This window comes from Triturus cristatus, chromosome 7, assembly GCF_964204655.1.
Source record: "Triturus cristatus chromosome 7, aTriCri1.1, whole genome shotgun sequence".
Lineage (NCBI taxonomy): Eukaryota > Metazoa > Chordata > Amphibia > Caudata > Salamandridae > Triturus > Triturus cristatus.
In genome coordinates, this window is record NC_140590.1 from 787,256,599 (window position 1) to 787,281,683 (window position 25,085).

At 48.0% G+C, this 25,085-nt stretch overlaps 1 protein-coding gene across 1 annotated transcript in view; it reads right to left on the reverse strand.

The window, feature by feature from the left end:
• The window catches only part of ITK (IL2 inducible T cell kinase), a 242,359-nt gene that overhangs the window by 84,572 nt on the left and 132,702 nt on the right, over window positions 1-25,085 (reverse strand). The window contains exons 9-10 of the mRNA XM_085617606.1: window positions 23,113-23,192; window positions 21,433-21,566 (exon numbers count right to left, since the gene is read on the reverse strand). Coding sequence (XP_085473732.1) covers window positions 21,433-21,566; window positions 23,113-23,192 — 214 coding nt within the window. The remainder of the gene's footprint in view (window positions 1-21,432; window positions 21,567-23,112; window positions 23,193-25,085) is intronic.

Here is a 25,085-nt window from a genome sequence, read left to right on the forward strand (position 1 = left end):
CTGAGAAAAGTGACTACTGACAGGATCAAGATAATCAGAGAAATGAAAGCTCCAAAGACCCAGAGAGAAGTGAGAATGTTCCTGGGTATGGTGGGATATTGTCGTCAGTGGATAATTAATTTTTCTCTGATAGCAAAGCCACTGATTAAACTGACAAAAAGTGAAATGACAGATCCATTAGATCTGGATGCAGAACAATTGGCAGCATTTGAAGAGCTCAAAAGTAAAATGTGTGAGGCTCCAGCTTTGGGTATGCCTGACTATGAAAAAGAATTCGAGCTGTACTGCAGTGAGAGAAATGGATGTGCACTTTCAGTGTTAATCCAGAAACATGGACAATTGAGAAGGCCTATTGCGTACTTCTCATCAACACTTGACCCTGTAGCTGTGGGTTTACCAGGTTGTCTGAAATCTGTGGCTGCAACATGCAGGAGCCTGGAACAGAGTGAGGGAATCATAATGGGATATCCTGTAAGGGTATTCGTACCTCACAATGTGGCAATTCTTTTGACAAGAAGCAGAACTCAGTACATGTCACATAGTCGGTTGACTAAGTACGAAAAAGTGATTCTGGGAGCATCAAATGTGACTCTCGAGAGATGTGTGAATGTGAATCCAGCGACACTCTTGCCGGATATTGAAAATGTGGGTATAAAGATGGAAGATGATCATGATTGTTTGGATGTGCTTGAATACTGTACGAAACCGAGACCAGAAATAAGGGATATTCCCTTACCTGAGAATGACCATGTGTTGTTTGTGGATGGATCATGCTTGAGGAATGATGATGGTGTGCTATGTGCAGCATATGCGGTGTGCAAAGTTTCAGAGGTCATGGAAGCATCACCATTGAAAGGAGTGAAATCTGCGCAAGTTGCTGAATTAATAGCATTGACAAAAGCTTGTGAGATGGGGAAAGATTTGAGGACGACTGTGTTGACTGATAGTCAGTATGGATTTGGAGTGGTGCATGATTTTGGCCAGCTTTGGCTACAAAGAGGTTTCTTGACATCGAGTGGAACTCCAATAAAGAATGCTGAAATGATTGGAAAATTGCTTGAGGCAATACAGCTGCCTAAGGAGTTAGCAGTTGTAAAGTGTGCTGCCCATGGTCAGGGGGAGGATTTTATAACGATTGGAAACAGGTACGCCAATGATGTTGCGCAGTACTGTGCCAAGACAAATCAGTCCATTAACAGGGACAGAGAAAGGGAAATGTCTTTTCTTTCTGTGATGTTTACTAATGTCCTAGAGACCTGGGATGAAGTGAAACAGTTACAAGATGAGGCAGGAGATGAAGAGAAACAAGATTGGATTAAGGCAGGATGTGCTCCAAGAGAAACAGACCATGTTTGGGTCTACAGAGATGGCAGACCAGTGATGCCTAACTCAATCTTGTCGTCAATGGCAAGGATGTATCATGGCCAGGGACATTTGGGAAGAGACGCGATGGTTAGGTCGTTTAAACAAACCTGGTACAATGCAAAGTTCAGGAGAATTGCAGAGAGCATCTGTCAGAGGTGTTTAGTTTGTCAGCAATTTAACACTGGGAAAAAGACAGTGGTGAGTCTGGGAACAATAGGCAGAGAAGGAGGTCCTTTTACAAGAATGCAGATTGATTTCATTGAGATGCCCCAAGTGAACAGACTGAGGTATGTTCTAGTGGTAGTCTGTTTGTTTTCAAGGTGGGTGGAAGCTTACCCGACTAGAAGAAATGATGGATTAACAGTGGCAAAATTACTGTTGAGGGAGTTGATTCCTAGGTACGGGTTTCCAGTTACAGTTGAGTCTGATAGAGGTAGACACTTTCAAAATGAGCTCATGGGTTTGATTTGTGAAGCATTGAAAATACAGCAGAAGCTACATTGTGCATATCGACCAGAGGCTTCTGGTGTGGTTGAGCAGATTAATGGCACGATCAAGAATAGGATTGGAAAGATGTGCTTAGCCACTGGCATGAAATGGCCAGATGTTTTGCCTTTAGTTCTGATGACAATGAGATCTACTCCAGATAGAACTACTGGTTTGAGTCCGCACGAGATAATCATGGGACGTGCTATGCGCCATGCATTCGTGCCTGTCAATAAGTTGGTGACAATAACTGATGACATGATTTTGGATTACTGTAAAGGCCTGGCTGACGCAGTTCATTCTGTGTTTCACCAGGTTGGAGAAGAAGCTACCACACTTGAGAAGAAGCAAGCCCATGATCTGAGTCCAGGAGACTGGGTGAGGATTAAGGTGCACAGAAGAAGAAATTGCTTGATTCCAAGGTGGGGAAGGCCGAGACAAGTCATTCTGACTACAACGACTGCAGTAAAGTGTGCTGGAGTGAAGCACTGGGTACATGCAAGTCATACTCTGAGAGTTCCAAACCCGAAAGAAGGGACTGGTAAAGAGTATTTTGAAGAGTCAGATTCTAGTGATGGTGAAGATACTGATGATACGGAATCAGTGAGAAAAGAAGCAGAGAGAGCTTCAAGAGAATCACTGCGAGTATCAGAGAAAAGATCAGATTCTGTAAGAGAGCCTGAAGTTTCAAACAGCAGTGAAGGAAAAAGAAAAGAAAAAAGAAATCACACAGAGATTACTCCTGAATCAGAAGAGGAGGAGATTGAAGAACCACTTGAGATTATACTTGAAGAAGTAGGGTCAGAAGAAGATAGAGAGGGACAGATTGCGGAAGACCCCCGAGGAGGTGTAGGGAACATTCTTGAGGAGCTAGGTGAAGGGACAAGTAGACAGCAAGAAGATTGCGTGTCGGAGACCCGAGGAGGGACAGGAGTAGGGAAGTCTCAAACAGTAGTGAAAAAATCTGTGGAGAAGAAGAAAGCTGCTGGAAAACGGAAACAAGAGGCACTTGAAACAGATGATGAGGATGAACAAACAGAGGGTCGAGTTCTGAGAAAGAGAACTTGGATTGGAGAAAGGAGTAATAAAGAAATAAAGCCGAAAAAGGTGTTAAGAGGAGATCGTTGGCCTAACAACAGAGTTAAGAGGCTGAGATACAGAGTAATAAGAGCAAATTCATCGAAAGCTGAACAAGTGAATGAAGTTTCGAGTCAAAGTTCAAAAGCTGAAGGAGAAGAATCAAAGGAATCAAACGAACCAGTGGAAATAAAAAGAGTAAGAAGACCCAACCAAAAGTACAGATCACCGGAATGGTCTTATGTGGCACTGTCTGAAGGAGGAAAAGAAGAAACAGTGACTCGAGATAATCCGGAAGTGGTCTTGAGAGAAGTGGTTGAGGAAGATACTGGTGAAATTCTGAAAGTACTCTTGACTGACATTGGAGAAGAGTCGAGTACTGAGGATCTTGACGTTGGAGATCTGATACAATTTGATGTTGAAGAAATTGAAGTAAAGAATGACAAGTATCCAAACTGAGTGAAAGAAAGATTCACTTGGATCAAGTGAACGAAGAGATCATTTGGATAAACTGAAAGCTGAAGAATTGCTGAAGAATTGAAGAAGTTCAAACAGTAGTGGAGTAGTAGAGGCTAAACTAAAATGGCTAACATAGAGGATAATAGAAATAGGTGTGCCTTCTTTAAGAGGTGGTGTAGAATGTGCTGCTGTTGTACTGGATTATTAATGCTTCTATGGGGTGTTTTAATTTTATTAGTTACTTTTAGAGTAGAGTTTGGAATGAATATAGAAAATGTGACAAATGTAGAGAAGAATTCACAAAAAGTAGTTCCAATTAGAAGTAGTAGTTACATACACAAAGATAGGTCAATTAATAATTTTTCTAGTAATGTTTTTTCTAAACTGTTATATGAATATGTGAAGACAATGGAAGTAAGGGATTGCTACGTCTGTATGCAATTACCTGCATCTGTTTCAGAGGATGTTACTTATCACCATTTACCAGCTACATATGGTATTTCCTGTAGTATTTTAAGTAGTGTTTTTTATTTGTTAGGGAAAATAGATTATAAGATGTCTAACAGAGCTAGTATTTTTGGGCACTTGCCAATGAACAAAGAGCTGAATCCAGCTAAAGAAGCTAACACTTTTGGTGAAATTTTTATTGAAGAAAAGGGATTAACATTAGATTACATTTTTAAGAATAATTTAACTTGCAGTTTGAAAGAAGAGGAGAGAGCTTTCCTGGATATGGTAGAAGAAAGGAGAGTGAACATGCATGAGAAAGGGGGAAAATATGAAGTGAGTGAGACAATTTGGGACATTGACATGGGAAAAGAGTTGAGAAATGGGGCTAGTCCAACTTTAGCTCTAGATGCACCGCAGAAGGGTAAACTTTGTATTACCAGAAGGAAATCCCAATATGATACATATTTTGTGGGAACTAGTGAGTGCCATGATACATACTTCATTGCGACAGGTTGGGGTTTCAGAGGTGGAGAAGATACAATTTTTCCAGGAGTGTACTATGTTTGTGGGAACAAGGCTTATTACAAGTTGCCTGACCATTGGTATGGCACATGTTATGTGGGCCTGGTTTTTCCTAAGATTTTTCATACAGATAAAATAAGAGATGTAGAAGATATTAACTTATTAACACGTTTTAAGAGAGAAACTTGGTCTGAAATTGTGGGTGATATTTTTGGGGTTTTGATTCCAGCAGTGGGAATTTCTTTAAATGCTTATGGAATTCGGAAACTGTCCACAGTGGTTGATCGCTTATCGACAAATACCGCAGGAGGGTTTCTTTTGGTGAATACGGAATTAAGTGCCATACGTGCCATGTCTATGCAAAATCGACTTGCCCTTGATATTCTATTGGCCAAGGAGGGTGGAGTCTGTGGAATATTGAAAGTTCAACATTGTTGTACTTACATTCCTGACGAAAGTAAAGACCTAAAGGTCTATATAAGAAATATTACTGATTTGCATGAAGAATTAGTACCACTTGAAGCTGGGAGTTTGTGGACTAAAATAGCTAATAAAATGATAGCTGTTAAGGATTTTATTGCAAAGATAGGTAGTACTATTATAGGTAGAATATTGTTTCCCTTGTCTTGTATAATTGTGGCTTTATTAATAATAAGATTGGTGTGTGTGTGTTGTAAAAACAGGGGAGGGAAAAAGAAATTGAATAAGGAAAAGAAAAATAAGAAGTTGAAAAGAGAACCTCAAGAAATTGAATTAGAAGAATTGAGGGAGAGTGTTTACTTAGAGACAAAGAGAGATGATGAAAGAGTGACTGGTGTTTAATGTTGTGTAAGGGGAAAAGACATTTCTGATTTCTCCTAAAATGGGACTACATTTTCACTAATTGTTTTTTTGGGTTTATTTGGTGATAAAATCACCAAAGGGGGGATTGCTGGAGCAGAGTTTTCATTTAGAAAATTCAGGGGCTTTTGAAGCTCTAGTATGTCTATGCGTTTTATTAATTATTAATAAATAACAAATTAATTATTTGTCTTGTGCAAGTGTGTTTTTATTAATCAATCCGTTTGTCTTAACATAAGAGAAAGTTACACGAGGGTTAGCATGTGTGTGCTGTTTCTGTTTTCTAAAAAATAACGTGCAGGTTTCCATGTTTAAACGTTGCTGTGTGCTGTTTATTTTGAGCACAAAACGCTGTCTGAATTAATGCTTTTTTATGTTGCAAAAGCTAGATAAATGCATACACATAAGGGTATTAGTGGGGTTAACACTGTATAATCACTATGCTGTAGTAACGTTTATTTTGTCTCTTTAATTAAAGATGGTCTATTGTGGCCTATGGAGGCCAGTATTAAGATGGCTGAATTTTGAAGCCTGGCCTCGAGTGAATATGTGAAAGACGTGACGAGGGAGACCCCTGCTGGAAATGGTCTTGAAGTTGACTGACCATGGTCCTTGAATAAAACTTTCCATGAGGACAGCAGCAGTTTTTGGGAGTTCTCCAAGAGAAGTGAAAGTGTCCTTGGCAATCTTGAAAAACAAAGGAGCCTTAGAGGAAAACTCTGAACTGTGGCTCGATGGCCGAGGAGAAGCCGGATTAAATGTGATACATGTTTTATTTTCTTGGTTCCTGTTCCGTAGTCTTCGCTATGTGAATTTTTCCTGAGCGGAGGTTCACAAATGTTGCAATGTTTCATCCTTTCCTTCTCGCTCTGCTCAGTGATTCAGTGTATTTTGCAAACTTAAGGTGTGTTTCCTTTGTTCAATTTATTATAAAAACTGTTAGCTTAGAGAGGGTTCTTGCCACCCTTTTTGCCACTTGCCATTTTACTTTTGCCGCGTGAGATCGCGTTGCTGAGGATCGATGCTGAGGACTTCGTCTTGAGAGACTTTACCGAGAGACTTGTCCTGACCCGTTCTGACAGTTAGAATAGGTAACTATGAGAAATGATTTATTCTGATTGATTTACTTTGACTAATTTTAGATAAAGCAATATAATTTTAAACATGGTGTTGAATTTTCTTTCTTGTCAATTATTGGGTTTATATTTTTGATCATTATTGTATATGTTGTGTAGATTATGTTATTGATTAAGGACAGTCACAAAACCAGATCTGATCGACCTGATATTGATGCAGGGTGTTTAGGTGTTTTCTTTCCACAGGTTTATTGCTGGTAGAGTATTTGAGCGCATGTTAGTGAAATGGGCCCTTGTGTATGATGAATGTATGTGCGTGTAACTGTGTGATTACTCTATCCGTGGTAGTGGGCATATTTTAGATACCCTGATCTCTATCACTCTCATAGACATGATGAAGAGTGGGGACCTCATTCAACAAGTGGCAGGATCCACGCACATAGCAGGGCACACTTTGGATGGTATTTTTTCAAACCATCCTCAGCTCACATGTACGGGCATGCTACCACTTACATGGACTGATCATGCAGCTGTACTTTTCAAATTGACTTGTCCCGTTCACGATGTCGACAAGGGGGGCACTAAGAGTCAAATTGAGACCAGGGCATGGAATAGAATTGAGGGCAAAGACCTAGAGGTGGCGCTTACAGCAACTGCTGGTCCGTTACCTACAGGAATAGACGAGGCAGCCAACTTTTACACAGACTGGGTGGGAACAGCATATAACAAATTAGCCCCCTTAAAACACCGATTTCCTAAAAGATCTCACCCAACAGCGCCTTAGTACACGGAGGAGATGAGGAAGCAGAAACTCATGTGTAAATCCCTCGAGCGGAATTGGAGGAAAAAATATGAGGAGTCAGACAGAAAGATATATAAACAGAGTCTTGCCTCTTACAAGATACTGATTTTCAATGCTAAGAAAAACTTCTTTACAAATCAAAACAAATTAGCAAAAAATTCATCAAAAGAAATTTTTAAAACTGTATCATTTCTGGTCTCCCCCCGTTCAGCAAAAATCGAGTCAAATCAGGAACTATGCGAGGACATCGCAAGATTTTTCCTGAATAAGGTGGAGATCATTTTTTCGGCATTTACCCTCTCAAGTTCTGCAGAGCCTGAGGGCCTGCCTGCCGGGAAGAATTAGGCCAACTAATGACCCCCCCCATGTCTTTGACAAATTTGCTGATATCTCATTAATGGATACTAAGAAACTGCTCATGGCAAAGAGATCAGGTTCCCCCTTTGATCCCTGCCCGGTCTCGGTGATAAAACTCGCCCCTACTCCCGTTGCCATTGCACTCACCTCCCTTTTTAATGCAATTTTTGAAACAGGGCATTTCCCAAAACAGTCAACATTCTCTTCAATAGTACGCCTGTTAAAGAAACCAAATCTTGATCCCAAAGATCCAAATAACTTCCGACCGATTTCCCGACTTCCACTACCAGCGAAAATAATTGAGAAGGCAATGAATGTGCAACTCAGTGCCTTCCTAGGTGATAACCAGGTGTTGGACCCTACGCAATACGGTTTTAGAGAAAGTCACGGCACCGAGTCAGCACTAATCAAATCCACGGAAGAGATTAGGGAAGCCCTAGATAAGGGAGGTATGGCCGCCCTGGTGCTGCTCGACCTGTCGGCAGCCTTTCATTTGGTCCATCACGACTTATTGATGGATCATTTGTTGGCATGTGGGGTTCAAGGTAAAGCGTGGAAGCTCCTTAAATCATTTCCATCGGGGCGTTCGCAAATAGTCACGCTGGATAAATTTCACTCCAAACCTTTTACCCTGCCTTGCGGAGTGCCTCAAGGGTCTTCACTTAGCCCCCTACTTTTCAATGTGTACGTCTCATCACTTGCCTCACTGATCAGCTCCTTTGGTTTTAGACTGACATCCTACGCTGATGACACACAGATTGTTGTGTCGCTGCGGCCAGGTCAGGGAACTGGACTAGATATTCAGTTCCACGACTGTATGGAAGCTGTGGGGAGATGGATGAAACAAAACTGCCTAAAATTAAATTCGCGCAAGACAGAGGTCACCCTCTTTGGGAATGACACCAATTTTTGGACCCCTAAGCTGTGGCCAATGACACTAGGCACTCTTCCTACACCATCGAGGAAGGTAAAAAACGTGGGCATCATGATTGATGACAAGCTTAATTTCGGTGATCAGATCAATACAATGTCATTTTCCACTTTCCATGTGCTTAGGATGATCAAATAAATTCTCCCCTTTTTACCGGCGGACAGCCAGCGAACAGTGGTCACGGCGCTTGTCCTATTAGGCTCGATTATTGTAATGCCCTCTATCAGAGCCTACAGGAACGCTTCATGAACAAACTCCAACTGCTGCAAAATGCGGTTGTTGTCAGGCACACCCAAATTTGTGCCCATCTCCAAGGAAATTTGTAAACTTCATTGGTTGCCGGTCAGGAAACGAGTGCGCTTTAAAGCCCTGTGTACAGTTCTTAAGGCTCTTCAAGGCATAGGCCCTGAGTATCCGAAACAGAATATTCAATGGTACTGGCCGAAAAGGCCCCTACGTTCCATGGAAGCCAAATTGGTGAGAGAACCACCTACAGAAAAAGACTCCTGGGCCGGGAGAAGCTTTGTCTTGCGTGCTGCAAAAGCGTGGAACGACCTCCCTTTTTACTTGAGAAACAGCACAGACCTCCTGACATTTAGGAAGAGTCTAAAGACCTGGCTTTTTAACCTGTAATAGCATTCTACCATTTCTTTACCCAAGGGGATAATAACCTGCGCCAGGATACCTCCGGGTTACCGCTGCGCTTTATAAGTTCCGCTAACATAACATAACATGCGCAGTGTAACGGTATCCACGCTTGCCAACTTTTCCGTCTGCTTATATGTGACATCTGCATTTGTAAGTTCTGTTAAAGTATGGCATTTCCCAGTCTTAACTGTCACAACCATCGGCCCCTGCCACAAGAACCTCATGAACAACAGCAGCAATCAACGGTAACCGGAACTACCATAATCAGCCATAACCAATAAACATAGCCTTTCGCAGTCCCGTGACACCCCGGTCAGCACTCCTTCCAGATCTCCTATCAGCACTGACTCCCCGCACATAGGGTTAAAGTGGGCCGGGGCCCACCAGTGCTGAGCACCCGCAGTTCTAAAAAGCAGGCGTTAGACAGGTCCCTATTGGGCACTCCATTTTTACCATCACCCTCAGGGTGAAAAATAAATCTTAACTCTGCAGTGGTCCCACCCTTCATTGCCTTAGGGATAACTTCAAAGAGACTCGTTAAAGTTCTTTCACAGTCTCATCATTTCATAACTGAAGGATTGTCATACTATATTCAACAAAGTCATAGTTGTTGCTTATGCAACTAACAACCAGGGCTGGACTGGCCGTAGCGGGTACCGGGCAATTCTCCGATGGGCCGCCAGGGTGGGGGCCGGTTTGGGGCCCCTGGGTGGCTGTTTATGTTACCGGGGCCAGCAATATATACTTAAACAGAATGTACTGCCTGTTGTACAGAAGAACTGCATACCCCTCCCCACCTACGAACCCTCTGTAGTTCAGCCTTTAGCCTTCTCCATTATCCATAAAAAGGGCAAATGCTCCTAGTACACCCACAGACATAAAGTATACGTGTTTTTAGATTTCGCCTGCACAGCTGCGCGTGTTAGGTTTAGCCTGCACAGCGCATGCGCTTTGCTTGTGAAATCTATTGCATTAAATATGAATCTTAAAAGGGGCTGACATCCCATCCCTGCTTTTCATTGGTTGGTCTGCTTTCCACTCACTTTTCCTTCCTTTCTATTGGATGTAGCATGACATTTCTTGCTGTTCTTCCTGTGTTATTCTTATCAGTATCCCATGGCCCAAGTACTCCTTTTTATTAACGGGCCTACTTTGTTATCTGTGAGCACGTGTTCTGCTTGGGTTTTCGGATCAGATAGAACCCGCTCAGCAGAGCCTCTCTAACCCAGCCAGAACGTTACCCCCTCCCTAGGGCCTATTCACACTAGTAACCACATATATATATACCACCTAAGGACAGGGAATTCCTAATATATATATATATATATATATATATATATATATATATATATATATATATATATATATATATATATATATATATATATACACACACAAGTGGCGGCCTCGCGATCCCAAACGGACCCAGGACTTCCTACCCAGACAGCAGCCTCAGCCTCGCGATCCCAGACGGACCCAGGACTTTCTACCCAGACGGCAGCCTCAGCCTCGCGATCCCAAACGGACCCAGGACTTCCTACCCAGACGGCAGCCTCAGCCTCGCGATCCCAGACGGACCCAGGACTTCCTACCCAGACGGCAGCCTCAGCCTCGCGATCCCAGACGGACCCAGGACTTCCTACCCAGACGGCAGCCTCAGCCTCGCGATCCCAGACGGACCCAGGACTTCCTACCCAGACGGCAGCCTCAGCCTCGCGATCCCAGACGGACCCAGGACTTCCTACCCAGACGGCAGCCTCAGCCTCGCGATCCCAGACGGACCCAGGACTTCCTACCCAGACGGCAGCCTCAGCCTCGCGATCCCAGACGGACCCAGGACTTCCTACCCAGACGGCAGCCTCAGCACAAGTTCATCCTATGATTACCATAACATACAACTATTTATCAGATCACACAAGAACCGCCAGTTTGAGCACAACCTGTTCTCTGGTTCGAGGGGCTCCTCTCTCCCTTATTCAGCTACCACTTACCTGATCAGGGTTAACATCTGTTCATGTCAAGTCACAGCTGACTAGAAGAATAGGCTACCCTCTTATACAAGAACACGCAGCACATGTTGATTCACTACAAACTTGGTACTTTATTACTCATTACATACGCCATCACATAACATTACTATGTAACACATAACCTGCAAAGAAAAGTGAAAGATTAGGTTGTACACTCTAATAAGAAAGGGGTCGACATCACCTTAGTCGTGTGTAGCCTGCACTCAATGGTCATCTAGGCTCCCTTCTCGTCTGTGCCTCGGCTCGCCTGGAAGTCACACCTCCGCAGTCACGGATCTGTTCCCTTCTCCCTTCTCCGAGTCACTGGGACCTCTTCCTCATCGGCTACTCTCTCCTCTCTTGCTATTCTGCTAGAAGAGTATCTGTCTCTCGGTTTTTCTCCGCCTTCAAGTTTGTCATCTGTCTTCCCTGGAATAAGTAGTAGCTTTACTGCTAACGGCTAGATGCCGCCTACGGACTGAAGTAAGTGCCAGTATCTGCCTCAGACTTTCACTAATATAGAGGTGCATTTCCTCATGGAAAATTCCGGCCCGTAACCTGCCGCCCACCAAATTCTTGTACCTCCCCGTACCAAGGACACTTTCCCAGCCGGCCGGCCTGATGTAGTGTCTTCGGCATGAAGAAAAATACAATCCTTCGATAAGGGCTGGTCTGAACCGGTTCTCTCCAAGCGAATAACACCTCATAACTAAAACATCCCCCTTAACCTAGAAGCATCTCAAGCTGCCGGAGCAGAAAGAAAGATGGAGTCTCTCCCGTTTGAGGCCTACCAGGCCTGAATTCAGCACGGCTCCATGAAATACCCTCACTACAGGACAGGTTATCCCTAATACTAACGAATCTATCCCCTAGGATATGTGTCCAAGCCCTGATCTATGGGGAAGAACACAGGATCATGTCGAAGTGCCTAGTAAAATAGGCTCCATTCACTACTCTAACCCTTAGGCTTGAATGGTAAGAGACTGAAGTCACCCTAATCACCCGTCAACACAATAGGGCCGGGAAAATCGAGCAGTACAGCACGTCTCTTTGGCGGCTGTATGTTATTGTCCTTTTGTCTCCGCACTCCAAAGGTATCGGAGTGCTGTACACGAGCCAGCTGCATTGTACATAGATACATTAAATTTTAGGCAAGGAGAGACAATCTAAGTAACCCAGTATTAAAGGATGTTGAGCCTCCCGGTGAGACTCAAACCCGGTTCCCCAGCTTCGAAGATGGCCACTCTAGCCCTTATGCCACATCCTCTCCCCTTCTATCTGGGGTGGGTGCACTCATCCAGTTTCACAGTGCATATATTTACCATATCCTTTATCAGAGCAATGCGTATACTAGTCAATTTCTTTGAAGCTTTAATTGACAGTTCACAACATTACTGAATCTGTTTTAGGCTCCAGTTTCCATTCACTCAAAACCACCTCTTGTAGACTTTTTACCAGCTTTCATTTACTCCATGAATGCGACTGAGAGTTTAAAATCACTGTCGGGAATACGTAGGTTTCACTGGTGCTGTGTGCGGCGGTACACTGACTTACAGCGTGGTTGCACTACAGGTATTCACTTTGTTGCGCATGGTTTTATACTTTGACTTTTTGTCATGGCTTCACCGTTGCATGCTTTCTTCAACAGCACGCTCATCAATTGGTTATACTATGGAGTCATAGATGGGCGTCAGCCTCCACAGCTCACGCTTTGACAAAGGCAGCTTTTGCTTGTTTTTGACTTGACGGTCGCTCAGGATATCCATCTACCCTTGCGTTATTCTTTAACTGCATTGGTTTGGCACACACTTTGGTGTTTCAGTGCGGTTGTCTGTTCTATTTCACTTGACTCCCATTTGATTTCCGGTAGCGCTCACCAGTGCCTTAGTTTGTGACTGGACTTTGATTAATGATACACACGCTCCGTATTCCTTGCAGCTGAAGACACAATTAAGATGACTCGTACATGAGCTCCACATGCATGATCGTGCAATGCATGTTGAATGTTGGCTCGTGTAGTTGCTTCCAGTGCCTGTTTGCGATCACAGTGACCTTTGTGACTGATTCTCTTCTGGCACTCAGACGCACTTTGAGTGGTGAAGGGCTTTCATTGAAATAATGAGGTGTGCTGTGTTTTGCATCTCTCTTTTCCACAGCCTGAGGACTTCCTCATCACCGTCAGGACGAATGTCTCTTTGCTCACAGTTTTCACCTTGGCTGCAAGCTGAACACACACTGATACCTTCCTAGAGCACAGGATACTTTTGTTTCTTCCCTTTTTTCAGCAAACTTTTTAAACCAGGCACATTGGCATCTTGTCGTGTTAGAATCACAGGTCCTTGTGTACAACCTCATTAATTGCTTCCGTGAGGGCTTCAAGCTGACGTTTTTTTACATTACAATAATCAGCAATTTTAAACCGAAAAATGGTTATACAAATATTATTTGTGATGAGCTGGCTCGACCGTGAAGCGTTTTCTTCCATGATTCGAGGGAAAGCTCGGAAAGCGACACTCTTACATCTATTAATATATTCAGTGTTCTCCTGACAATAGAAAAATTAAAGACAAACTACATTATGAGAGATTTTATTAATGTCCAGTAAGCTTGGGAAAGGCAATGATTCCCATGTCTGTACAACCTGACACATAGAAGGCCGAACAACCTAAAGCTATGACTTCATAGCAGGAGCAGAGACCTGCACACTGCCTGTGCACTAGCTGCCAAGTTTGAGGAGCTGTATGCACGTGGCACCACTGAAAGGGCAATCTCTGGATGAAACCGGTGTCTCTGGGTCACGTGCATGCTCCTAGGCCCTTTTGTACCAATGCACTCCCCATATGCACAGAACGGCCATCAGGCCTCTGTTTATAACACACCCATAGCCCACTGGCAGAAAATGGAACCATGTGCTCAAGTAACAGTGACAGTAAGACTGACAATTTAATGGAGCCTTTAGACTGGAAAGAAAAGGTCTTTAGTTAAGAATACATTTGAGGCTCCACACGTGATGGAGGTATTTCAGCACCCTTCAGTCTACAGAAGCCGTTCACTTCCTTTCTGGTATGTTTAGGAGTCTGTTGTTACCTGTTTCAGGTCCCACAAAACGACCAAAAAGGGTGAATCTGTAGTACTGGTTCTAACAGATGAAGTGAGGGAGAGTTATCAAGGAACCTTTTGGAGTTAGAGGAGAGCACACAGCCTTGCTCGCCAGCCACTACCCAGGTACCCCTGTCACTTCTCCTGCCCCAACACCTCTCCATCCCTGTCATCTCTCCTTCCCTGTCACCTCTCCTTCCCCGTTGCCTCTCCTTCCCTGTTGCTTCTCCTGCCCCGTCACTTCTCCTGCCCCGTCACTTCTCCTGTCCCATTCACTGCTCCTGCCCCATTCACAGCTCCTGTCCTTTCACCACTCCTGCCCAGTTACCGCTCCTGCTCATGCCTAATCACCGCTTCTGCTTCATCACCTCTCCTGCCCCGTCAACTCTCCTGCCCTGTCATCTCTCCTGTCCCGTCACCTCTCCTGACCCGTCACTTCTCCTGACCCGTCACTTCTCCTGCCCCGTCACTTCTCCTGCCCATCACATCACCTGCCCATCACATCACCTGCCCATCACTTCCCCTGCCCATCACTTCCCCTGCCCGTCACTTCCCCTGCCCGTCACTTCCCCTGCCCGTCACTTCTCCTGCCTGGTCACTTCTCCTGCCCAGTCACTTCTCCTGCCCGGTCACTTCTCCTGCCCGGTCACCTCTCCTGCTCCATCACCTTTCCTTTCCTGTTGCCTCTCCTGTCCCATCACTGCTCCTGCCCCGGCACTTTTTCTGCCCTGTCACTTTTCCTGCCCCGTCACTTTTCCTGCCCCATTCACTGCTCCTGCCCATTCACTGCTCCTGCCCGTTCACCACTCCTGCTCATGCCTAATCACTGCTCCTGCCCGTCATATCTCCTGCCCCATCACTTCTCCTGCCCCGTCACCACTCTTGCTCGTTCACTGCTCCTGCCCTTTCACTGCTCCTGTCCAGTCAGTACTCCTGCTCATGCTCGATCACCGCTCCTGCCTCGTCACTTCCCCTGCCCCTCACTTCCCCTGCAACGTCACTTCTCCTGCCCCGTCACTTCTGCTGCCCTGTCACTTCTGCTGCCCCGTCACTTCTCCTTGTCCGTTCACTGCTCCTGTCCGTTCACTGCTCCTGTCAGTTCACCGCTCCTGCCCGTTCACTGCTCCTGTCAGTTCACCGCTCCACTCTGTTCCCCGCTCCTGTCCGTTCACTGCTCCTGCTCATGCCTAATCACCTCTCCTGCCCCGTCACCTCTCCTGCCCCATCACCTCTCCTGCCCCATCACGTCTCCTGTCTGTCACTTCTCCTGCCCCAACACCTCTCCTTCCCTGTCGCCTCTCCTTCCCTGTTGCTTCTCCTGCCCCGTCACTTCTCCTGTCCCGTTCACTGCTCCTGCCCCGTTCACCGCTCCTGTCCTTTCACCGCTCACGCCCGTTTACCGCTCCTGCTCATGCCTAATCACCGCTCCTGCTTTGTCACCTCTCCTGCCCCGTCAACTCTCCTGCCCCATCATCTCTCCTGTCCCGTCACCTCTCCTGCCCCGTCACTTCTCCTGCCACGTCACTTCTCCTGCCCCGTCACTTCTCCTGCCCCGTCACTTCTCCTGCCCATCACGTCACCTGCTCATCACTTCTCCTGCCCCGTCACTTCTCCTGCCCTGTCATTTCTCCTGCCCTGTCACTTCTCCTGCCCTGTCACTTCTCCTGCCCGGTCACCTCTCCTGCCCGTCACCTCTCCTTTCCTGTTGCCTCTCCTGTCCCGTCACTGCTCCTGCCCCATCACTTTTCCTGCCCGTCACCTCTCCTGCCCCATCACCTCTCCTGCCCGTCACTTCTTCTACCCGTCACTTCTCCTGCCTGTCACTTCTCCTGCCCCAACACCTCTCCATCCCTGTCGCCTTTCCTTCCCTGTCGCCTCTCCTTCTCTGTCGCCTTTCCTACCCTGTTGCTTCTTCTGCCCCGTCACTTCTCCCGTTCACTGCTCCTGCCCCGTTCACCGCTCCTGCCCCGTTCACCGCTCCTGTCCTTTCACCGCTCCCGCCCGGTTACCGCTCCTGCTCATGCCTAATCACCGCTCCTGCTTTGTCACCTCTCATGCCCCGTCAACTCTCCTGCTCTGTCATTTCTCTTGTCCTGTCACCTCTCCTGCCCCGTCACTTCTCCTGCCCATCACGTCACCTGCCCATCACTTTCCCTGCCCATCACTTCCCCTGCTCGTCACTTCTCCTGCCCCATCACTTCTACTGCCCTGTCACTTCTCCTGCCCTGTCACTTCTCCTGCCCTGTTACTTCTCCTGCCCAGTCACTTCTCCTGCCCGTCACCTCTCCTTTCCTCTTGCCTCTCCTGTCCCGTCACTGCTTCTGCCCCGTCACTTTTCCTGCCCCGTCACTTTTCCTGCCCTGTCATTTTTCCTGCCCCGTTCACCACTTTTGTCCGTTCACTGTTCACATCCGGTCAGCACTCCTGCTCATGCCCGATCACCGCTCCTGCCCTATCACTTTTCCTGTCCCATCACTTCTCCTGTCCCATCACTTCTCCTGCCCCGTTCAGTGCTCCTATCCGTTCAGTGCTCCTGCACGGTTACCGCTCCTGCTCATGCCTAATCAACGCTCCTGCCCCGTCACTTCTCCTGCCGCATCACCTCTCCTTTCCTGTTGCTTCTCCTGTCCCGTCACTGCTCTTGCCCCGTCACCTCTCCTGCCCTGTCACCGCTCCTGCCCTTGTGATGTTGGGCCCTAGGCCCCCATGCTGGGAATAACGGACACAGGACACATGGTGGGGTAGTGGGTTAATGGCCACGAGCACGTGCGCTCGGCCTTTTTATTAACAGCGTCACCTGACCCAGTGACGTCTGTGGTGGGTGGGTGTACAGTGTATTCCACACACATAGGAACACTAGAACGTGTCCCTGCTAGGACACTACATTCCTCCCAATCTTTAATGAAAGAAAACCCAAAGTCAAAATTCAACCTGCGGGAGGAAAAATAAAGATATACACCTATACAGTACAGTGACCAAACTTCTGCAGAGTCTCTTACGCCTCAGCTGCTTGGATACACAGACGACGTTCTTCCTGCCGTGGAGACTAACAGTTCGCTGTGACACCAGCCATGGGTGCTTGATGGATCCAGTCTGTTGACGGCTCTGCCTTGAAGTTGTCCTCACAGTCTTTTCTTTACCTTGCTTCCATGGCGACAAACGCAGTTAGAATTCCTGTGATTCACCGCTAGATGTTGCCGTTCGACCTTCAGTCCTGTTCTCTTCTTCGTCGGTGGCGTGTGTTCTGTGTTGCCAAAAGACGGATTGTTTGCAAGACACCCCTCTCACCATGATGCCCCTCTCACAGGTGTTCCCCTGCCACGGGATATCCCTGAGGCCCTCTCTATAGGACTTGTCCTGGGTTGGGTGTACAGTATCGTGTTCCTCGCCCTCCACTCAGTGTGGGCGCAGCGGAGACGACAAGTCTCACCTCAGATTCCGCAGTCAGACCTGGAGGGTAGCTGTTGGCTCCTGTCTTCGCGCGCGATGTCTTCCTCCTCCTGGGACCTGTGCTGGAGGGCGGCTGATGACCATCTCTCGTTGCGGGGATGCTCTCTCACTGGCATCCCTGAGGCCTTTGCCCCTGAGTCACCACGGCTGGCAACGTCCAGTGACCGTGTGACCCCAAAGGTGGCTGTCTCGAATGGTCCGGCCGGCTCACCTCTGCCGATCCCAGATGTGCTGAAGGCACCGCCACAGCAGATGGACTTCTACCCGTGCCACGGGTGTTCTCAGGACTTGCTCCCCCTGTTCTGGCACTTGTCGCCTTCCTTATCTCTGAGGTGGGAGTAGTCTTGCCACACTCCTCTCTCTTTCCTCAGTTCTAATCTCCGTGAGGGTGTCAAGTCACTCTGACTTCTCCTTCCACTCTTAACAGTGGCCAACGTGCCACAGATCTATTTCCTTCTTCTCCTCTTCTTGCAGTGGCATACGTGCCACTCCGATCTCTTCTTTCTTCCTTTCTTGTAGTGGCAAACGTGCCACTCCGATCTCTTCTTTCTTCATTTCTTATAGTGGCAGACGTGCTACTCCGATCTCCTCTTTCTTCTTTTCTTGTAGTGGCAAACGTGCCAATCCGATCTCTTCTTTCTTCATTTCTTATAGTGGCAGACGTGCCACTCCGATCTCCTCTTTCTTCTTTTCTTATAGTGGCAGACGTGCCACTCCGATCTCTTCTTCCTTTCGCTTCACGACCTACTCTGGACCGTTTCTGTTCTCCTTTTGGTCTGGCCAGGCTTCTCCATGCAGCGCGCGCACTCTGCATGTGTTCCCCCTGGTCTTGTCCTCGTCCGAGGACACTCTCTCCATCTTCCTCAGCATTCCGAGTTAGGGTCGTGACCTTCTCTTCGTCTTCTCCTTTTCACCGGCTACTTTGGTTGTTGAAGTTCGTGGGGCCCTGCTCTTGGTCCTCTTCGTTCTCCTCCTTTTCGCCAGTTACTTTGGTTGTTGATGTTCGTGGGGCCATGCTCTTGGTCCTCTTCGTTCTTGAACTTCTCTGACCACTTGACGGTCCATTCTGCCGATCTCTGGCAGGATACCTTCGGTCTTTCGTCAGACCTCTTGGTCCGTGGGTTCACTGACCCGTGCGTCGATCACCTCCTTTTGCCCCCTGGCGGGTTGGCTTCTGTTGGTGCGACCATTTGGCTGGTCAGCTTCACGAGATGCGTCACTTCGTGTGACTCCCTGTGTCTTCTGACTTGTCGGGCGCTGGTGCGTGCTTCTCTTCGTACCGTCGTGGTACATCTTCAGTGTAGCATTGCTCCCTGCGCCGTGATCTCTTGATGTGGTGGCTTCTTGGCGCCACTGGGTGGTTGTGGTGGCTTCTTGGCGCCACTGGGTGGTTGTGGTGGCTTCTTGGCGCCACTGGGTGTGCCTCTGCGTCCTTATCCTTCAGTGTCGTTGGATACTTGCTGCGCACATCTTCTTCCGTGTCGTTCCTCTCTTGTAGGCGCTGCTGTGTACTTTCCGCGTCCGGGGTACATCTGCGCTGAGTCCTTTGGCTCCCTTGAGGGGTCACTCCACTTGATGCGGCGACAGCGCGGTCCTTGCTGGGGTGGACGTGGCTTGACACCATTTTCTTTCTTCCTACTTGTCGCTGTGGGATGGCGCTGCCTCCCTGTGGCACACTATCTCTTCTCCCTTGCGCTTCTGTCGCGTTCCTGCGCATCCCTGTGCGCCTCCGTCGCGTTCCCGTACTTCTGGCACATTCCTGCGCTTCTGGCGCATTCCTGTGTGCTCACCACCTTGCCTCCGTCAGACTTTGCGGTACATGCCTTGCTGCCTCTTCTCTAGCCTTTCCACTCTTTTCCTGCAGCTGGTGCAATGCTGCCCTCCGGCCACTAGATGGCAGTGCAGGGTATGCCCTTCTTCCATTCAGCAGCAACCTTCTCTGCTGCCAGAGCTTTCTGCTGTGTTGTCTTCCCTCTTTCCAGGCTTCACTCGAGGGGAGCTGGAGCCACAGCAGGAGCAGAACACTGGGAGCAGGATACGGGCCAGACAGCAGGTGATTCCTTTACATTTATTCCTTTAGAGGCAGGGGGGGGCCACAGGCATTCCCTCCAGCCTAAGCTAATTTCTATTGTAGAGTGGTTTCTGGGCCACATTAGTGCCTCCTGACGGCCCCTCGGGAGGACTCGGTGCGTGCCCGTCCTTTCTTTCCTTGGGGAGGGGTGGGGGCTTATTTACTCGGACCCTCGCGCTTCCCTGGCTGTGTGGGGACACTCGTTGCTACCGTCCGCTTGTTCACTTTGCCGGGGGTGGGGCTGGCTTCGGTGCATGCCGGCCGTTGTCTCCTTTGTGACGGCAGGCGGTGAGGGAGGCACTCGCAGGCTGTCGGTCCTGCTCTGCCCTCGCTGCGGCCCCACAGCGGGGTCTGTCTTTCGCGTGGCTGACGGCCACATGCTCACTGCTCCTGGGGGTGTGGCACTACCTCTACCGGCTGCTCTTCAGTCGCGCACTGACTCTCTTGCAGTAAGTCTCTATGCGGGGTAGGCACCCGCTGGTTCTATTAATCCGGTGCTCCTCCTTGGCAGCGCTGGCCGCCTGCAGACACATCTCGCTGCGGGTGGGCTCCGCGATGCCCCTAGTTTATCCCGCCCCCGCTTCCACCGGCCTCCTTACTTCCCGGGTCTCTGGCGGGGGTGCTGGCACTGAGCGGCCACGTCTTCAGGCTGCCGCTGATGCGGGTGGGCTCCGCTTTTCGTTCGGTTCATTCCGCCCCTGCGCGGCCCCTCACCTTCGGCCGGCGGGCCTCCTTCTCCCCGCGGGTGGGCTCCGCACGATTCACGCCGCATGTGGGGGTCGCCGCTGATGCGGGTGGGCTCCGCTCGGCGTGCTGTCCTTCAGGGCGCTTCCGGGCACTGCGGCAGGGGCGACGGGGTCGGGGTGGGCACCCGACTTCCTCGTCAGGGGGTCACAGCCTCACGGCGGATGCGGGTGGGCTCCGCTGCGATGACCGCTGTTCACTCCGGCACTGCTGGCACCGTAGGTTCCCTCTCCCTCTTCTTTTGTTGTTGCGCCGATAGGGGTTGCACACGCGGGGAAGAGTACCCGCCTCGTCGCCAGTGTGATGTTGGGCCCTAGGCCCCCATGCTGGGAATAACGGACACAGGACACATGGTGGGGTAGTGGGTTAATGGCCACGAGCACGTGCGCTCGGCCTTTTTATTAACAGCGTCACCTGACCCAGTGACGTCTGTGGTGGGTGGGTGTACAGTGTATTCCACACACATAGGAACACTAGAACGTGTCCCTGCTAGGACACTACAGCCCTCTCACTTCTCCTGCCCGTTACTAATCCTGCCCGTTAATTCTCCTGCCCGGTCACCTCTCCTACCTCATCACCTCTCCTTTCCTGTCGACTCTTCTGTCCCGTCACTGCTCCTGCCCTGTTGACTCTGTGTACAACATTGACAAATACACAAGGCCACAAGTTCCCCTCAGTACTCTGTTTGGGGAAAGCTCCTCCATAATCACTAACAACGATCTCACTGGCACATGATATGCTAAAGGCAGAGGCGGGCGCATTGTCATTCCAAAGGGATACTCGGCCTCAGTCGGAATGACAATGGGCCCGCCCACACTCTGTGAGAGCTCAGGGAGGGGCTGCTGCAGCCTCTGGAGTTCAACAGACAGGTGCGAGCTGGCCCCTGAGAACTTTTCATCTCTTGGACCTTCTCGCAGGGAATACTGTAATTAATGTCCAAAATTAGGGACAAAAGGTCCGTAAAAGGAATGATTACGGACAACGGACATCACACCAAAATGACGGACGGTCTGTGAAATTTACGGACGGTTGGTCACCCTACTCACCCCCTCCGTTGTGCTGATGGTACCTGATCAGTTCCGGGATGGTCTCGAAAACATGTTTTTCTGCCACATAATATCGCTTCGGGCTGTCCTCGGTCTCCATGATGTGATAGTGCTTAATGGAGGGGTTCTTCTCACTGACAAAACAATAACACATTTTAGGCACTAAGTTATAATTAAGTGACCAGTGGTGGGATCACAACAACAACAAATGTTGCTAGGACAGGCAGTGTAGCAGCTGACACCGCCCACCTTGCTACACCCTGTGTGTGGGTAGATATACCCAACAGACTGTAACGGTGCAAGGGAATCAAAAATACAATTCTGCAACCTGTGGATAATTAATCATATACAACAGGATTCTCCACCCCGCGGAGCAGAGGAATGTCTCGTTCGGCTGATGCCATACATTATATTGCACAGATGTCAAGACTACGCTTTGGCCCCTTGCCGGCAGCAAGATCTATCCAATGATTTTAGACAAAGGGCCTCTTCAAGGGATAACTGGTTACAACCAATATGTGATATTAGACCATGGAGGCCACAGCACACATGCAGCCTCAGGATTAACAAAGTAGAACCAATGTGTACTATCTGTCCAGGAAGCTCCGAACCCATTAAACCCCCCTGGGAATAACTCAATGTAGCCAAAGTGTGGGTCCAGGTGGAGGAGCTCAGACAGACATGCAGCCCCCAAGGACCGTGGGATATTGGTGACATCAGACCGGTGAGGTATCAATAGTTAAAGATGCACCGTACACAACAAGTCCGTTGAGTTCAGGGGATCGGGTGGACGGAATAGAGCATCTATCAATAGCCCCTGTGTCCTATGTCTGTGCAAATCAGAGTGCATCTTTAACATGCTTCAGACTTCTGCTGGGTGTTAGGGAAGTCCCAGTGCCCCCATGCGGGCTGTGTAAGAGGTGGCACACACACCTGTAAACTGTGGCTTGGCTCACAGATGTATGTAAAAGAGGGCACAGGCCAGACATGTAAGGAGGGGCACAGGCCAGAAGGGTGTGTAAGGTGTTGGGTAACATAAACAAGTGACAGATGTGGAAAGGAGAACGTTGCAGGGTCAGGCAAGTTCACAGAGTTAAGCCACACGGCTCAAACATGTGGAAAATGGCACAACCCACGTAGGTGTATCAAGTGTGTCACATCATGGGTAAGTATGCCAGGAATGCCATATCTCAAATGTGAGTGCGAGGAAGAGCTGTGCACGGTCAGCCACAGTCCCTACGGGTGAGACAGACATGTAAGCAGTAGCATGTCTCCAGTGGGCTTGCGGTGAAGCGCTGAGGCAGATGTGTCTGTCTGAGACAGCTGTGTATGGGGTGGCAAAGTGAGACGGGTTAGGAAGCAATAACACAGCTCAGTGAGCATATGGTGGCAGCTCTCCTACAGATGAGCACAGGGAGGCGCATAGTTTGAGACAGGCTGTAAAGCTTGGGGGCAGGTGGTGAGGGCACTCCGACCGGTTTACGGGGTGGCACTTTCAGACAGGTAGGTAAAGATCAGGTGGGCGTGTGGCGAGAGCTCTCAGATGTGTGCATTGAGGCAGGTGTGTGGGTACTATTCTGTTTAGACAGGCATGTACGATGCATGTTCGGTCAGATGGCGCGTGCAAGGAACGGAACGGAAGCAGAGCAGACATCCTGTCAGACAGGTGTCGGATTGTACCTTAGAGCCTTGGTGAAGACGGAGACTGTGTATGTCCCAGGCTGTCGCGAGTCTCGTACCATGAACGCGCCTTCCTTGTCCTGGGAGAATGGAGGCGGGGGAGCCAAGGGGAAGGGAGAATATAAAGTGAGGAGATGGAGAGGAACAGACACCGAGATTGTAAGAGATACAAAGAGAGACGTGGACAAAAGAGAGCGAGAAACAGATCACGTCATTAGCTTTAAAGCGGCGATCAACAAACGCACGAAGATGAAATGCTTTTGAAATTGTTGCATCATACATATATCAACTGTAAACCATCTTTGCGGGAGATCATGCATTGCAAGAAGCATTAACCATTGTGGCAACTTTATTCGTATTATAAAGTGATAGGTTTCTGGTTTATTAATTGTAACTGTGATATTAATTGTTTGATGTAAATTCACGTTATAAACCAACAGTAGTTTATGCAATTTTATTGAAACTGAATAAATAGCTTTGACTAAACCATATATGCAAATCCGCAGAGTTCAGTATGTAGGGAAACACTCTTTACAAAGAGGTTTTCACCACGTTGTGCCTTTACCACGCATTTTTATCACGCATGTTTTTAGCACGTGTAAGTTTTTACAACGCATGCCTTATTTAAGGTAAGTTGGGGGTGTGAGGGATCTCCCCCATAAATACATTGTGTATATATTCACTGAAAAAACCATAGGTTTCACACATGTTATAGTTAGCTGGACATTTTACTGATAAAAAACCAATGAAATTCCCCTGTTATAGTTAGTGCAGGCAACTATAACTCACGTGACCGCAATCCTCTGCTGATGCTAATACTGTATTTAGACACTTATTTGCCCATGTCTTCTTCCATTAAATTTTAGCTATACATATATTACAAATATTTTTTTTTCATAAAGACACATATGTCATCAGCAGAGTATTGCGGTCACGTGAGTTATAGTTGCCTGCACTAACTATAACGGGGGAATTTCATTGGTTTTTTATCAGTAAAATGTCCAGCTAACTATAACATGTGTGAAACCTATGGTTTTTTCAGTGAATTTGCAAGGTTTTTTAAATGCTAATTCCTAACTATAACGGGTGTGAAACCTATGGTTTTTTCAGTGAATTTGTACGGTTTTTTAAATGCTGTTACTTTACGCCATTCGTGGCGTGCCCGCCCACTTAACGCAGTTCGTTCCGTGCGCGCGCGGTGCGCTTCACGCACCGTGCGCGCACAGTGAGCACGCGGTGCGCTTCGCGCACCGTGCGCCCACTTTACGCAGTTAGTGCCGTGCACGCAGGGTGGGCACGCGGTGCGCTACGCGCACCCCGTGCCCACATTACGCTGGATGGGCCATGTACGCACGATGCGCTTTGCGCACCGTGCGCACATGGAGGACATATTATGCGCTTCGCTGTGAAAGGTAAGCTTTTACATTTTCTACACTATTGATATGCTATGCACAAATGGTGCCCTTCGGGCACCATTTGCACACGGGGTGGGGAGAGTGGGGATAATTATTATTTTTTTTTTTTTTTTTTACCGTACGCGTACGGTAAGCGTAATCGGCGATTTTTCGTAAAAAAATAAAAATGGATTTTTGCCCATGGGGGAACTGTGGGGACCCATTAATCAAGGCTAGGTGGTAAGGAGCTGTCTAAACAGTCCCATTACATGTTTTTTGCCTTTGTTTTTCCTCACCCCTTAAGAGTGCGAGAGAGAAAATGGCGGCCGCCGCTTCCTGGTTTCGAACTATTCGAATGTTTACTAAGATCTAACAGCCAATCAGAATCGCGATCGCGCACGTCACCGTACGCGTACGGTAAGCTTACCGTAAGCGCACCGTAAGCTGGCTCAGATATATATATTGATTTAAATGCTATTTTCTCAGGAACTACTGAACAGATTTACACCAGACCTACAAAAGGCACTTCCTTGACCTGAGGACTACCTCTCTGCCAAATTTCAAGTAACTCTGTTCAGC